This window comes from Semicossyphus pulcher, unplaced genomic scaffold (assembly GCF_022749685.1).
Source record: "Semicossyphus pulcher isolate SPU_LCO1_2020_fin unplaced genomic scaffold, fSemPul1.0.p SCAF_1, whole genome shotgun sequence".
NCBI lineage: Eukaryota > Metazoa > Chordata > Actinopteri > Labriformes > Labridae > Semicossyphus > Semicossyphus pulcher.
Genome location: NW_027211603.1, coordinates 29,748,299 through 29,764,668, shown reverse-complemented (window position 1 = coordinate 29,764,668; position 16,370 = coordinate 29,748,299). Strand labels below are relative to the sequence as shown.

At 41.0% G+C, this 16,370-nt stretch overlaps 1 protein-coding gene across 1 annotated transcript in view; it reads left to right on the top strand.

Annotated features, from left to right (window-relative positions):
* The window catches only part of cep89 (centrosomal protein 89), a 64,913-nt gene extending 52,205 nt beyond the window's left edge, over window positions 1-12,708 (top strand). The window contains exons 17-18 of the mRNA XM_069661091.1: window positions 64-212; window positions 11,709-12,708. Coding sequence (XP_069517192.1) covers window positions 64-212; window positions 11,709-12,024 — 465 coding nt within the window. The 3' untranslated portion in view covers window positions 12,025-12,708. The remainder of the gene's footprint in view (window positions 1-63; window positions 213-11,708) is intronic.
* The last annotated feature ends 3,662 nt before the right edge of the window (window positions 12,709-16,370 follow it).

The following is a 16,370-nucleotide window of genomic DNA, read 5'->3' as shown; positions in this document are numbered from 1 at the left end:
AAATCCTCCTCCTTCATAGCAACACTCAACATCTCATTCCTGTGTGTGTGTGTGTGTGTGCAGGTGTATCGGAGGAAGGTGTCGAGCAGGCTGGCAGTGTTGGAGGAGGCAGCGGAGGGGAGGACAGCGTCTTACCAGAGGGAGATCCTTCACCTGCAGAGGCTGCTGAGAGAAAGACAGGAGGCTGAGGAGAGACTGCTGCAGTCCAAACGGTAGGAGGGGAGCGACAAGGAGAGTGAGAGAGAGAGAGAGAGAGGGAGGAGAGAGTGAGGAAGAAACAAAAGGAGGCAGGCGGGGGGAAAAAGGGAGGAGGATCGGGAGAGAATGTGTGAATGAAAGGAGGAGGAGAAGCAGGGAGGAGATGGTGTGTGAAGCTTAAAAAAAAAAAGAGGGAGTCTGGAGAGAGCGAGAGGCAGCGGTAAGGTGGGCATCGAGGCAGAGCCGGTCACATCAACAAAACAATTACTGACAAGTAACACACAGAGATGTCTTAAAGATCAGATCGGGTTCAACCTTTTTATAAACCACCTGTCCTCTTCTGTCCTTGTTTCCTTCAAACAAATAAGACTGATTTCAACAAGAATGACCAAACAGAACTAGACTTCCACTGATACATCTGTAAGCCAATTATCATCCTACATTTAAGAGGTAGTAGTAGAAGATTCAGAAACAATGTTGAGGTAACATATTCTGTCCACCAGAGAGCGCTGAAAGGTTTTATTAACTGTAAACTGCCTCGCTCACTTTAGATTACAATAAGTTTATAACCAAATTTAAAAGCAGCTATGATAAATCTTATATTAACAATGCATCAAATAGCGATGTATATGTTAAAGTGCTTGTTTATAGCATAGACTGTATAAAAAGATGGACGACATGACGGCTCCCTAAAAGTGAAGCCAAACCCTCTCTATCGCCCCCTGCTGACTGGCTGCAGTATAGCTCATAAAGCCCGCCTCCTCCATGTTAACAGATGGGACATGAGTCAAACTATAAAATCAAAATACACGTCAAATACATTTTTCTCAAACATGGTTTCTGTCATTATAGTTAGTTATTATCATGCCGACTTACGTCCAAGTGTTCATTTTTCTAACAAGTTTATTTTTAATTAGTTATTTGATGCTGTCAAAATGATGATTGACAGCTCTGTTGACCAATCCGGCTCCTGCAGCCGATCTGTTCCTGATTAGCAGAGTAGAGGAGGAACGACGAGAGGAGACGTAACTAAAACAATCACTACAGTCATTGAAGTTTACATATCTGTGAACGTCTGCTTCAGACCAACACAAGAAGCTGTTCTGCTGTTCAATACGCCGACAGGCGGGATCCGGGTTTGTTTCCGTAAGTTAAGTGTGTGTTTTGGTTAGCGTAAGTGGCTACAACGGCTCCACCGGCCGATTTCTACTGCGCATCTCTGGCTCCAAATGTCATCGCCTTTGCAAGATGGCAGCGCCTCAGGGGTATTCAAATTTGTACAGTGAGAGTACATGGAGACTTGCCGTCCATCTTTATATACAGTCATTGCTTTGTTATGACAAACGCACATAACTCTGCAGTTCCTCATACTTACTGTTTTGGTTTTATGGTGCCACGACCTGACTGTTAGATTAACTCGTCCCCCCCTCATTAGCAGTTTCCAGCTGCAGCAAGTAACTGTTGTCAGCAAAAACTCGCTGTATGCTGCCTGTCCAGCACCAAACAAAGGGCAAACTAACAAGCCACCTTCCTTCAGCACCAACAGTTTATTGGAAGGAATATGGAGCTAAACCGTGATTGAATATTGGACTTATATTCCTTACTGCCCCCCTCTAGTGAAAATCCAATGTTTAACCTCATAAACATCTCCATGTGGTGTTCTTCACTTGCTACAAGACATATCAGGGACAACATCAGCAGTCATCTCCATGGCTGGGCCTGTCTGCTTTTAAACTGCAGTGTACCAAGGACAGGCTGAACAACACGTTTTCAGATTGGCAGGTTTGAGACGTCACAAACCTAAGGAGCCAATCCCGTTAATGGACAGGGTGACGCTATGCTAATCATTGGCAACCTATGGTAACCACTTCAGCGATGCACGAGCCAGCTGTAACCGTCATCGTAATGTTTTGCACACTCACTACTGACTACTAACGTTAACGTTACTATTACTAATTACTATTTTAACCTAGCTAAGTTACCACTCAACGATGGCAGAGACGTGTTTTGTTTTCGCGACAGAGGGGGCGGTTGGAAATTTGCATAGTGGGGCGGGGCCTATGCAGATTCAGGAATTTGTAATGAGGGAGAAGGATCAGATGCCTCGGGAGGATTTTTAAGGTAATTAAACATATTTTGCAGAAAAAACATATCAGACACAATTTATTATTTCAAGCATTTTATGTGTCTTCAAAGATGACTGGAGCTGCTCTTTAAGTAACGAAACACGCCAACTGGATTCCACAACAGTGTGTGTCTGCTGAATGTGTAACATGCCATAATAACAGCACAAGGTTATAATATGTAAACATTTTGTTTAGCGCTTGTTGCACTGTAAAGAAAAATCTATTAAGAAAGCTTGTAAGGTTCATTTATCAAAATGTTTGTGCCTTTATTTGATTTATTGTTTTAATTTCAAACATAATTATCTGCACCAGCCTTCTCGTAAAGTAGCAATTAGGCTTTACACAACACGACACCCACAACAAATTAACACACAAGTGAGAGTACATAAGACACCACAACAACACAACTGGTAGCAACAAGCACACCAAAGTATAACACAACAGTTATCCAACTCCTTCGCTACAGTGTATGTATGTATGTTTGCACAGTTTCTTTATGTGTAGCACATTTTCCATCACCGGGTTCATAAGGTAGGTGCTGATATGCCGGTGAACCTTTGGACACAGCAGATCACACGGCTCCATTCTAAATATCTCTCTCCACACTGAACGGTTAACCCCCTCAGGACCATCCCTCTCCACCCGTCCTCTAATCCTCGCTGTGTATGCTCATTCACAGACTCTGGATGGTGAAACAGCCGCATCTGCTTTTCAGAAAGATTTGCATAAACAGCCCGAAGCATTTAATATGAGAATAACAGAGGACCTACTGCTGTGACAAACAACATATGGTGGTGCCAGTAATTGGTTTGGTATAAGGGAGAGTACTGGCCAGAAAACGAGCATGTTTAAAACTGTATGTAATGTATTTATGTATATGTCTACAGGCTATTTTTCTTCTGCATATACATGATTCTTTGGACAGTACTTGACTCCAATATGTCAGAAGAGAGGAGCAATCTTATAAATGAAGGCTGCTGGTGAATGATAACCCCAGGCGCTGCATAAAGGCGGTTGAACGATCCTGCTTCAGGAAATACTGTATCTAACAAAATGCCTGCTGCACCGGCCTTTCTGCTGGGACTTTGCACTAGCAGACACTGAATTACTTGAAATGTCAGAGCTAGTCCCTCGGTTACAGGGAAGAATGAGAAATGTCAGAGATTATTTTGAGATTTTCTTACTCTTACAGTGTGACACCCTCGTCGAACTCAGCCTTGCTTTGTTGCTCCTGAAACAAGGTCCCTCTTCCCCTTTATTCCCCTGTTAGTCTGTTTTTAGCTCGGCCTCTGGGCTTGCTGCCTGCTGCTATCAAATGAGAGCTAGCTAATCAGATTGTTAGAAGATCCTGTCCTGCTCTGCCCTCAGGGCATCTTAATGACAAATAACACACACGGCCACACTCGTCACTCACACCACTAACACATTGGCGTTATTGCACCACAAACTGCTGCACTGCTGCCCTTGTTAAACTGCAGCACCACCAGATCAGCTTTCCCCAAGCATGAACCCCTCTGACTGACCTCAAAATGATGGCAGCTACAGAACAGTAGTTCAAAGTTGTAATCTCAAAAATCTCAGTTTGTTTCTCTTTGGCGGCACCTTGGTGATAAACGGTAATTGCGGGAGCACACTTCCCAGATATCCATGCAGTGTTGCATGTTTGACGTCCACGGTTGGCTCCGGTTGTAACTCTTGATTTTCCTCTCTGACGGTCGCTTTCCTTTTTAGACTGTTTGCCTTCATCTGAGTGTCGAGTTTGTTTCTTTTTCTTTGGATTTTCACTTATTGTTGAAGTTGTATCTGTAGTCATCGATCTTTTCTTTGTTTGTTCAGCCATAGTAGATTACTGTTTACTCGCAACACTTGCAGAGACCGGAAGACCAGCCGCTTAGCTCCGCCTACCCTCTCTGGCAGACCAACCACTGCTGGCTGAGGGAAAACACGTCACTAACTGGGCGTCGTTTGTGATTTTTTCCGTGAAAGTCGCCACAGACAGCCAGTCTGTAATACTGCAAATGCAAAGGCTTTCATCAGTGGGCCATAGGCTCAATCACCATCGTGTTACCTCATTGAGCGATAGATAGTGACTAAACAGACATTTATTTACATGAAAATGTTCAAGATTATCACTTTAAGAGCGCCTGCATTGTGGTTTAGGGGTGAGTGGTGATTTCCTGTCCCACTTGAGGTTTTGGAGAAAGCAGGTCTCCCCTGTTCTCAGCCAGGGAATTACGAGTTCAGCCAAAGAGCCTTCCAGCTGGCTGAAGTCAAACTTCTCACCTCCACACAGAGGAAAAATCTATCCCTTGTCTTTTCTCTCTGATCCACTGCTTTGTATTCTGCCCAGGCTGCAGCAGCAGAGATGCTGATAGGCTGTGATTGCCGCCTGCCTGCTGGGTTCGGTGTAGCCTTCAGAGAAGCAGCGCTGCCTGAGACTTCCAGGAGCTCAGGAGGGATTCAGCCTTCAGTTAGCTTTTTTTTCCCTCTCTAAAAGCAGACCTGTATTCCTCATAGCCACACAAACATGGAAAACAGATGTTACATTTATAATGAGTGATTTTTATGGAGCTGAAGTTTCAAGTGAATTTGCATTTCAACAAATAGTTCCACTTCTTTCATTTCATCTCGACAGTCAGCAGGCTGAGATCCTGATTATAAAGTCCATTTACAGCACGTTTAGAGTTTATAATGATTTAAAATAGTACATGTAGTGTTGTGGTTTAGACAGTCCATGGGAACATCATTGGCTGTGTTTTTTTGTTGTTTCAGCCTGATGAAACACTGTAAATGCAGCCGTCCTCCCTTCAGCCTGTTTGAGTTTGTGGTTGCTGCAGTGTTAATCTCCCCTGTTCTCACACTGTGTAAAACGCTGACAGTACTTTATGTTAATGGCGTACACACTTGGAACCTCATACATATTTAATGCTAAAGCCCATGAATGCAGATAAACACATTTCAGTAGTACTTACTTATCCTTTGGTTGTGAGTCTGCTGCAGAGAGGATAATGATGATTCTCTGTAACTGTTCCGTCACTTGTTTCCTGGTAGCTGTCACTATAGGAAGCGAACTCATTATGAATCAGTAGTTTCAGGAAACACTTTTTAATTCTTAGAAGAAGCAGTGAATTGGTAGTGATGGGGGGTGATTATACAGCGACCGCTGCAACAGTAGCTTCTTTATACGTGTGTGCTCGTTGCTCTCAAGCCTCTCCATAGATCTGTTTTGTGGTTTAAAGCAACAAGAGGGTGAAGTCTGGCATCGACACACTGTGGGAGTACTTTGATGGCAGCACTCAGCTCACATTGATAATCCATAATCCGTTTGTAGAGCTGCAAACAGATACAATATACCATTTCATTAATCTACAGGAAGACAGCAGACTGGATAGTTTATTGCTTTTAGTGTGACAAAATAATTTACCACACCGTTCAATAACAAAATGCTTTTTTTTTTAAATTATATTTAAACATATTTTATGGAGGATAAATTCAGGACAGGATGCTAAAAAATCCTTGAAGAAAATATATTGCCCAAAGGATGCTAGTTTTTTGAGGGTGTTCTCTCAAGGACAGGCTGCAAAGTCTACCTTAGATATTGATGTATAGTGGAAAAGATTCAATGAAGAAAAGCCAGTGACATTCAGATCTTACACAGAACTGATCATCACTCAGCCACAGCCATCGTTCTGTAGTTATGGCCCCTCAGGACGTACACTTGGTCATGAACTGATTGTCTAATACCGGAGCATGTGTCTCCATGTGTGTCAGTCTAACAGACGAGCCTTCCCTCCTCTCAGAATGACACTGAATCATGTCAGTGTCTGTGCTGACAGGGCGAGGACAGGGAGGAGGGAGTAGTTCTGCTGCAGAGCGATAGACCAAATCCTCACATGGCTGCAGATTACTGCAGTTAAAGTGTAATGGAGATGTAGCGAGCTAGTGGAGCTGCAGCTGAGCCTGTCTCTGCAGGGCACAGAGAGACAGCCAGAACGCTCAGACACACACAGACTAGAGTCAAATTTTCCATCCCTCATAGCTGCAAGATTTTTGTATTCTGTCTGAGTAGCTTCATGGGAAGCGATGATGAGTGTGGTTGCCATGGGTAACACATGTGCATGCTGTTTGTGATTGAGATAATTAGCAGACAGCAGAGTCTGTGAGGCTGTTATCTCAAAGACAACAGGTGACAAAGTCAACAGGTCTGTAGAAAATGATTTCGAAATGTTGTGTTTTAAGCCGAGTCAACAAGCTGTGTTGTCCTGCCAAGTACTTTTAAAAGAAAGAAAGTATGTGGTTTGTCTCTTCTATAATGGTCCTTTTGACTGTTATAAACTGAGCCTTTCCTTATTAGCTGCCTCTGTGCTGAAGAGTTTGTTAAATGTAGAAGAGGTTAGAGGACAAACATGGTCATATTTTTGTGCAGGAGGTATTATGACTGCGTACAGGGTCTCTGCAGTTTCTAAGTAGTGGTACCACGTTGGGTCTGGGGAGCTACTTGGAAACATCTCAAAGGGTATAGTCTATATCTAGACAATAAATTTAATACTAATGTGGAATTTATTATGATCACCATCTTAGATGTGGGCCTGCAACTATATTGTAATTGGCATTTAAAGCAATATGCAGGTGAGGCTGATAGGAGTGTTTGCAAAAAGAATTCAAATTGTGGCCTGGTGTTGCAATTAGATGAAAACATATGAGACATGTCTGTACCAAAACCTTTGAAATCACTCCAGCAGTTATTGACACCTTTAATTCCACTTTATGCTTCGTATAAAAACTCTATATCACCAAAGTCCATAGAATACTTTGTTAAAGCTCATGTGAAGAGCTGATTATGAAACAGACTGAAATTAATGCTCATGACCTACATAATGCAATCCAGACCATCAGGAGTAAGGCTAACTATTTCTATATTTCCAGATATTTTTCCAGATGTGTGAAACAGGTTTACAGAGATCATTGGACAACATACAGTACTGTGCAAAGGTTTAAGGCAGGTGTGAAAAAATGCTGTAAACTAAGAATGCTTTCAAAAATTGAAGTGTTAACACTTTATTTTCATCAATTAACAAAATGCAGTGAATGAACACAAGAGAATTCTAAATCAAAACAGCATCAATTCTTCTCGGTACACTTGCACACAGTTTTTGAAGGAACTCTGCTAGGTTGTTCCGAACATCTTGGAGAACTAACCACAGATCTTCTGTGGATGTAGGCTTCCTCAAATCCTTCTGTCTCTTCATGTAATCCAGACAGACTCCATGATGTTGAGATCAGGGCTCTGTTGGGGCCATACCATCACTTCCAGGACTTCTTGTTCTTCTTTACGCTGAAGATATTTCTTAATGACATTGGCTGTATGTTTGGGCTCGTTGTCCTGCTGCAGAATACATTTGGGACCAATCGTATGCCTCCCTGATGGTATTGCATGATGGATAAGTGTCTGCCTGTATTTCTCAGCATTGAGGACATCATTAATCCTGACCAAATCTCCAACTCCATTTGCAGAAATGCAGCCCCAAACTTGCAAGGAACCTTCACCATGCTTCACTGTTGCCTGCAGACACTCATTATCGTAGCGCTCTCCAGCCCTTTGGCGAGCAAACTGCCTTCTGCTACAGCCAAATATTTCACATTTTGACTCATCAGTCCAGAGCACCTGCTGCCATTTTTCTGCAGCCCAGTTCCTATGTTTTCGTGCATAGCTGAGTCTCTTGGCCATGTTTCCATGTCGGAGGCTTTTTGGCTGCAACTCTTCCATGAACACCACTTCTGGCCAGACTTCCCTGGACAGTAGATGGGTATACCTGGGTGCCACTGGTTTCTGCCAGTTCTGAGCTGATGGCACTGCTGGACATCTTACGATTTCCTTGGCCGACCACTGCATCGATGATCCTCAACGTCGTCCGTTTTTTTGTGCTTCTTCAAAAGAGCTTGAATGGCACATCTTGAAACCCCAGTCTGCTTTGAAATCTTTGTCTGGGAGAGACCTTGCTGATGCAGTATAACTACCTTGTGTCTTGTTGCTGTGCTCTTGTCATGGTGTCTGACCTGTGACATGAAGCTGTCTTCCACAACCTCACCTTGGTAGCAGAGTTTGGCTGTTCCATAAACATATTTTATTTATATTTTTGAAAGCATTCTTAGTTTACAGCATTTTTTCACACCTGCCTCAAACTTTTGCACAGTACTGTATGTATGGCAGACCATCCAGTTGTATATAATGGACAGTATAATAACAAAGATCGACCATGGGCCATGGTCCAACTGACGGATGGACCAACTGACCAAGGGAACTAATATAATAAAACATGAATGCAAAGCTAATGACATTCCCATCATCCTCTGCTGCACTAAATAGCAATTGTTAGCATGTCAACACGCTAAACCAATATGGTGACCACGCATGCTATCATTTTCACTGTTAGCATGTTAGCACTCTGATGTCAGCATTAGCTTGAAAGTGGTGTTGTGTCTGTCTCATGGTGCCACTAATACAGTAAAGAGCATTCATCCTCCATCTTTTAGTGGTGCTTGTCATTAATTTTAAACACAGATCACCTCATTGTGAGTACACATGTACACTATTGTGTTACACAGATACGAGGACGTTCCCTCCAATATAATAAGCAGATAAGTGAGTCCAGACAGAGCAGCTGGCTGCCTCAGACATGTGGACAGCACATGACAGAGGAGCTTTAATGCATCATCCATTATAACAATAACAGCACACAAAGTAATAACATGCTGTGTCCTTGCTATTATGTTTCTGTCATCACTCCTTCTTTCCCCTCGTGAAACACTAGCTTGCTGACGTAGTTGATGGTCACGTTTTTGTTTTACTTGTACTTTTAAAAAGAACCAGCGAGCATCATTTAAAGGTAACACACGACCACATCACATTGAACATAAGTCCACACACACTCCTCTGTCTCAGTCATATGTGTGTGTGTGTAAATGTGTCTGAGTAAGTGCATGTGTGTCAGATATAATAACAACATGTATTTTAAATAATGATAACTGTGTCACACTGTATTATTCTGCTAGTCTTTGGCCTGGACATACTCACAGAAAAGAAATTAAAAGAACTTTATGACAGATGTCAAAGTGCTTGCTACACCCCTAAATTAACTGGGCCACCTTGGGCCATACCTCCAACCCTAGAGGTCAAAGGTCCTGACATAGACAATATAAAATCACCTGCTATCACATAGCCAAGCTCCATCTCTGACATCAAGGCTTATGTGATGACACATGAACAAACTCCATGAATGTTCAGGTTACTGAAGGCAAGAGGACCTTCAGGTTCTTTTTTAAAGTCAGCGATGGGCTTTTATTCTGAATGAGTTTGTCTGACTTCTCAGCACTCCTCTCATGGCTGTGATGGTTTATGTTCCAGTCCGACAAGTTTCTTCTGAACAAAACATAAAAACTGTTTATCCGTGACATGTGGAGAGTTACTTGTTTGAGACCAGGAGAGAAAAGATTTTGCTCTGTTTATTTATTTTTTACTTATGAACCAAGATTGGAAACATTATATTTAAATTTTGAGCCATTATGCTCATTTTATAACCAAGATTGACCTGGGACTAAATATCGATGCGACTTTATATTGCCGTCCTGACTCATGTGATACAATTATCAACAGGCTGGCACCAAATATTGATATTTTAATTTACAAATATATGACGCTCTAAACAGATTAATCTGCGATTTTGACACACCGCGTCACCACACGTTGCACTTCAGACATGAATGAGGGTAACATGGACGGAAATGAAGTGGCTGAAGAAGTTGATCAGGATGATAGAAGTAGAAGAAGAAAGCGGGATAACGTCAGACAGCAGTGAAAAGAAGTTAAGAGATGCAGCAGCCACTTTCAAATCCAAAGTCCTAATTTGTTTTCCCAGTTGTTCTATAAATTTGATTTAGTTTCTGTAGATGAAATTTACAGACACGAAAACACGTACTCCAGTTTGTGTTTGTGTTTGTGTTAAATGCTGTGAAACTGACACCAAATTGCAGTGAATAAATACATTAATCCTGCACTTTACCTTTTTAGGTGCATATTGTATTCTTCAGTTAATCATATAATGATACATCACGATATCCGATTGTCTTGCAGTATATCAATTATCTCTGTATCGTGATATAATCGATATATTGGCCCACGTATCGCATATTGGACCGCATCATGATTAATCCTGCTTTTCCCAACCCTCCTCAAATGTTACATCTTCCACTGAGCTGTTAAAGAGCCATGCCTCAGTGTTAACAGGCTGATATCTGCAGAAGGAAGGGAAGAGGAAGTGGAGGATAAATCTACAGTAAACTGAGATTCACTGCATAAGTAGAGTTTGAATGTGTGAACAATTACAGGTCAGTGCCTTTAACAATCATGCCTCTCTGACAGTTGTTCCCACATGATCTGAATGCAGTGTAACACTCTGGAAGAACACAATGATTGCTTCTTTATTTAGAAACCCTCCACTTCTTTCCTGCAGTGAGCTCGGTGCGTTCACTTGATGAAACATTGATGGGCTTTTCAAGTGCTTTGCAATATAACTAAAGGTAAAGCTAATATGTTTGCCACTCTTTTTATGCCAACAACAATACATTTTATGGGAGACCTTTCTGAGGATATTTTAAGGCCATGTTGAAATTTTAAATCTAACTGCATCATGCCGTCTACTCACTTTTACTCACCCTCAGATTTTATAAAAAACCAGCCGTGATGCTGTTTCTTTTTCATTATGAGTTTTATTGCTGCTGTGGGCCTTTCTCCATTTTATTAACAAAATACAAAGCTTGAAGCACTATGGAAATAATTGGGAAAGGAGATGACGCATGCGGTTGTGCTCCCACTGTTTTTAGATATGCAGGAGTGAGTCGGAGGCAGTCCCGAGGTGCTCGTCTGTTCTGCACGTTGTAGATACAAGTCTGAAATGGAGCTGTGTGAGCCTCTGCAGCACGTGTGTCCCCAGGAGTGTGTGCTGGAGTAATGATGATGATGGCACACATCCATCCCTGACACTGGTTTAAAGCGAATTACACAGTGAAAATAAATCAGCCATGTCAAGTTTCAGTGTCTCTGGATTTCCACTGTATAAGAAAACAGAAATACACCTTTAGGTCTTTATGTTGTTAGTGGTCAGCCCGATCAGTAGCTGCAGCCACAGCAAACGTCTCATACCAAACAAACTTCCTTTAATAGCACTACCACAGTTAAATGTATCACTCTAGAGATTATAATCTGTTTCTTTTTTTCTAAATAAAAAGGTTCAGAACATCATTGAGTATTTTAATTTCCTTTGTCATACTACCAGCTCGCACTTGACTCAATAATTTCCCTGTCTTCTCTCCTTTCTGCTCTCACAGGGAAGTAGAAGAAGAGTTGGAGGTGGTGTGGCAGGCAGCAACCCGAGAGAACCAGCAGATGAGGGAGACCCTTATAGACCCAAAGCTGACTGCAAACCTCCACAGTTGGGCTGTTTCCAGCAGTTGCCCTCCCGGCTGGCTTCCTCAGGCTCCAGATGAGGCTGATACATCCGACCAGCATCCACCACACAGCTCAGAGCCTCTCCACTCCCCCTCTCATCAAAGGCAGAAAAGACCTGTATTTAAATCTGACTCTGATAGCCAAAACAATTCCCTGGATGAGAAGCACATGCATGGGCTGGATTTCTACTGCTGAAAGACTTGGAACCAAAACCAGCACTGTAGGTGTGTTCACTCATTAGATTAGTTACAGTCCTGAACATGTCAACATGCAGACATCTGCCATCGATGAAGATAAGTCCTTAAACTTGCACTATTCTCTCAACAGTTAACAGTTTGCCTTCAATAAAGACTGGGTTTGGAGTCAAAGACTGTTGTTACCCTATAATACAGCTCACTTTATGGCACAGCTCGGTTTGACAGTGTTGTCAAATACGCCTGACATCAGTCTGTTTCAGAAAGACTCACATTTTGTAAACAAAGATTTTAGTATTTTCTATCTGTCTTTTTGAATAAATCTCAGGGTTTTATAGAGCATGCCAATAAAAAGTGTGCACCAGGAGTGAAGGAAGTTGCATCAGTAAGCTCCATCAGAGCTGTTGTGTCCTACAGAACATGGCCAATGTTGTCACCTGCTGGACACATGTGGTAATGTCATTGTCACAGTGGCAACGTTACATGGTAGAGAACAGGCAGACATGGAAATACTGCTGGTACACTAAAATGGGACAGGAAAAGCTGTAACAGTAAAATATGTGTTTGTACAGAAAGAAATGCACACATTTTATTTTGCCTTAGACAAGGTGTTGTAGTGACTATTACGCGTCTGTGTAAATAATACATTTCCTTTGGTCTTGAGACTCATTTGTTTTCCTTTTCTTCCCACAGAATAAAGTTGTCCATATTGGAATAATTTGTAAACAATGATTGTTTGTCTGTTACAGAGTAGTGGTTAGCAGCAACAAGGTGTCATGACACACAACAGGTTTTCTTTCACTGCGACACCATAATATCACCTCTATGATACAACCCCAGCCTTGCTGGATTACACAAATCCCACGAGTCAGAGTACTGTCTGTGTCGAGATGGACCACAAATCCCTGCTGACGGACACGCACCAGCATGACGGCGGTGCTGTGGCTCAGACATGTTTGATAGCTATTAAAGGATGAGGGATACTCCTAATACCTGGTGTGATGGTAGAACATGCTGCTTTCCAACAAATCAACGGCCCATTTATGACATCAACCTTTTTAGCCACATTATCATCAGCAAGAAACATATTTATTAGTTTTTTGGAGTAACATACTTTTAAAAGTAACATCATACTGACTTGTATTTGCTCTCCATACTTTCACTCCATACGTTTCTTTATATTCACCCTCCATACTTTTACTATAATATATGATTATTATTCCACATCAGAATTTCTGAAGCAGGAGCAGTGTGAGCTACCAGAGTCACTCTCATACTTTGCAGCAAAACATTTATAAATGACCGTGGTGACTTAAAATTAAACACAATACAGAGTTTTGGCATTAACCCAACAATAGTACAACATGTGCCTTCTACCCTTATAGCACACTGCTGTTACTGATCTACGAATCCAAAAGTTCAAGGCATGTGACTAATCACAGTGCAATCAGTGGCTGCCTCCCTGCTGAACAAACCTGAGATATGTATTTTTGCAGGGTCGTCTCACAGAGAGCAAACCGGTGAAAACAGGAAATGATGAGGATCAAATCCTTGTGCATTATCAGGTCTTATTGGCACCTGGCATAGAGACAAAAACTCTTCCTCTGAATTTCTTTCATTGGTATTTAAAAAACAAACACAAGTAATTAAGAAAACATCTTCCATAGCACAACCAATTTCTTCAACACCAACAAATACAACACAGCCAAATAAATCAACACTAACAAATCAACAATACAACAAAACACTAGTCACAAAAACAAATATCAAAACGCCACAAACTATACAGTAAAATACCACAACACAGGCAAATATCACATCACCACCAAATGCCACAAAAACACAACCATATAACGCGGCACTATCAAACAGCACAACACCACCAAATAGCAATGAAGACATCACAGCAGAGGCAAAGAGAGTAAAGAGTGCATTAAGAGGCCGTACAGAAGTAAATCTTGGATCAGCTTTTGCTGATTAAAAAATGACTGCAGGCCTCAGAAAAGGATGGTGGCTTGTTGTTTATGGCTAACTCACTGAAACATTGAAGCCCAAACATGGTAGTCTAGATAGCAGAGATGTGGACTTGAGACTTGGTGACTTGGACTCGAATCGACTTGAGTCACTGCTTTGATGACTTGTTACTTGTTACCTGATGTTTTTTCCCCAAAGAGAAGCCTTGTCAGTCGTACTCGTTACTACTCAATACGGTCTCAGAGCAGACCATCATCATGGCTGCGTCTGTGCCAAGATAATACAGATACAATTCATTGTCATACTTTTTGAACAGGTTATATAAATTGGCCAATAATATCATTATTAGACGGGCTACTAACACCTTGTCTTTTCTCTCGGACTTGACTTGCCCAAGAAAAAATGACTCGAGACTTGCTTGAGACTTGGACCAAATGACTTAAGACTTACTTGGGACTTGAGCAAAGATGACTTGGTCCCAACACAAGACAGATTTACCTTTGTGTCTAGTACATCACTCTCACGGCTTCACTAAGTCTTTCAGTAATTCAAAGTTTGCCAAAAGGAATAAATTCACATTTCAACTATCTCAGGTAAAATAGTAACTTATTCAAGAATAAAATAGCAATGAATGTTTTATATGACTTGCTATGTTAGCCAAAGTTTGGTTCTAGTTAGCGAGCTAACTGTTAACATTATTTAACAGAAAGCTCATTTAATAATTATAAAGGCAGCTTCACTAGCTAGTCCAAACTGTTTGTGTGTCATAGTGTTTATCGTGTGTGAGGGATCTTTTGTATTTGCAGAACACCACACACTGCTAGCAATCACAGCTGGGTACTACAATAAGAGGTAAGGACATTATTCTTAAATGAATGTGTGAAACATCTTAAGTGTGATACATATCACAGATACCACAGATTTGGTGACTGTAATGTCACTTTTAAGTGCCTACTTAATTGTGGCTCAAATGGGTTTGGTTTATTTTATGATATTTCTGTGAATGTATTTTAGCAAAACTGTTTAATAACTGTTTTATGTAAATTTGAATATCAGCTGAATGATAGTACCTCTGTACAGCTGTAGATATATTTGGTTTCACATTTGGAACTAAAACATCTTTTGAGGTTTTTGAGATGTAAATTTTGAAGTGACTGAAAGTCTTTCTTTAAAAACCTCAGAACAGTCACAAAAGAGCTGTCTCATTGTCACCCTGCAGGTCTCTGTTGGTTGAACTGTCTGTACATGTGGTTTGGTTTGGTTTATATATTGTTGTATATTGTTGTATGTTTGTTAAGCAGTTGGTGATGTGTGTTGTAGAAGACATACTGTAATCAAGCAATATGATATGAGATGTATGACCGAATCCAAGCGGTGCTGATATTCAGTGCAGCATCACACCCTTGAGTGATTTTATACAACAGTTACACAAGCAGCAAATAGAAGTAAACAGTAACAATCAACAACATATTTTTTTTTTCTCCACCAACTCAACTAGTTTCACAACTTAACTGAAACTGGACTGTTGCTGCCGAGCAACCCAAACATTCTCCTGCACTCTGTCTCTACAGGTTACCACAGATCAGCTGTTTTATCATGTACATTTATCTGTTTGTTTAATTTATCATCAACCTGTGAAATAAGAGTCTGCTGTGTGATTCAGAGGTACCAGCCTGATTAATGTAGACAAACACAGTCTGCTGTGATGTTAACTAACAATATTCAGAACACCTGGCTGAGGCGGAGTGATACACAGAGTGAAAAGTCCCAGAGATGCTGTTCTCTATATCACCACTCATTAAACGCCTCTTGATGCCTCTGGAACTATCTGTTGTATAAAATACAATTCTACATACTTTATCTTGTAACAAACATTGTTACATGATGTATTATTGTTACCTGTCCTCATGGTATATTATATTATTGTATATATTATTATAATATAATATTATATATATATTATTATAAATTATACAGGTATTACAACTGACCAGAATAGCTCTGTCTGTTTGCCATGTCAGGAATTTTAATGTTTCAGCTCATCATGAATATCACTCTTTTTTTACAGATGTCGTATGGACTCATCTTGATGAATCTATATTTAATTTTGCTGTACTGATGCTGGTTAGGGGCTGAGAGGACAAACAGTCCTTAATGGCTGTTAGTTTATATTTTAGGGCTGTGTTATCGTTCTCTCTGTGACATGCAGGACTGATTATTTCAGGCAATATGGACACAACTGACATATTTGATATATTTGACAAAGTATTTTGATCACACTTTGCATTTACTCGTGACTTGTCAGAACATGTAATGCAGTTATAACACCTGTGACACAACCTTATACATCATTAGTGCTTACACTCACCTGTG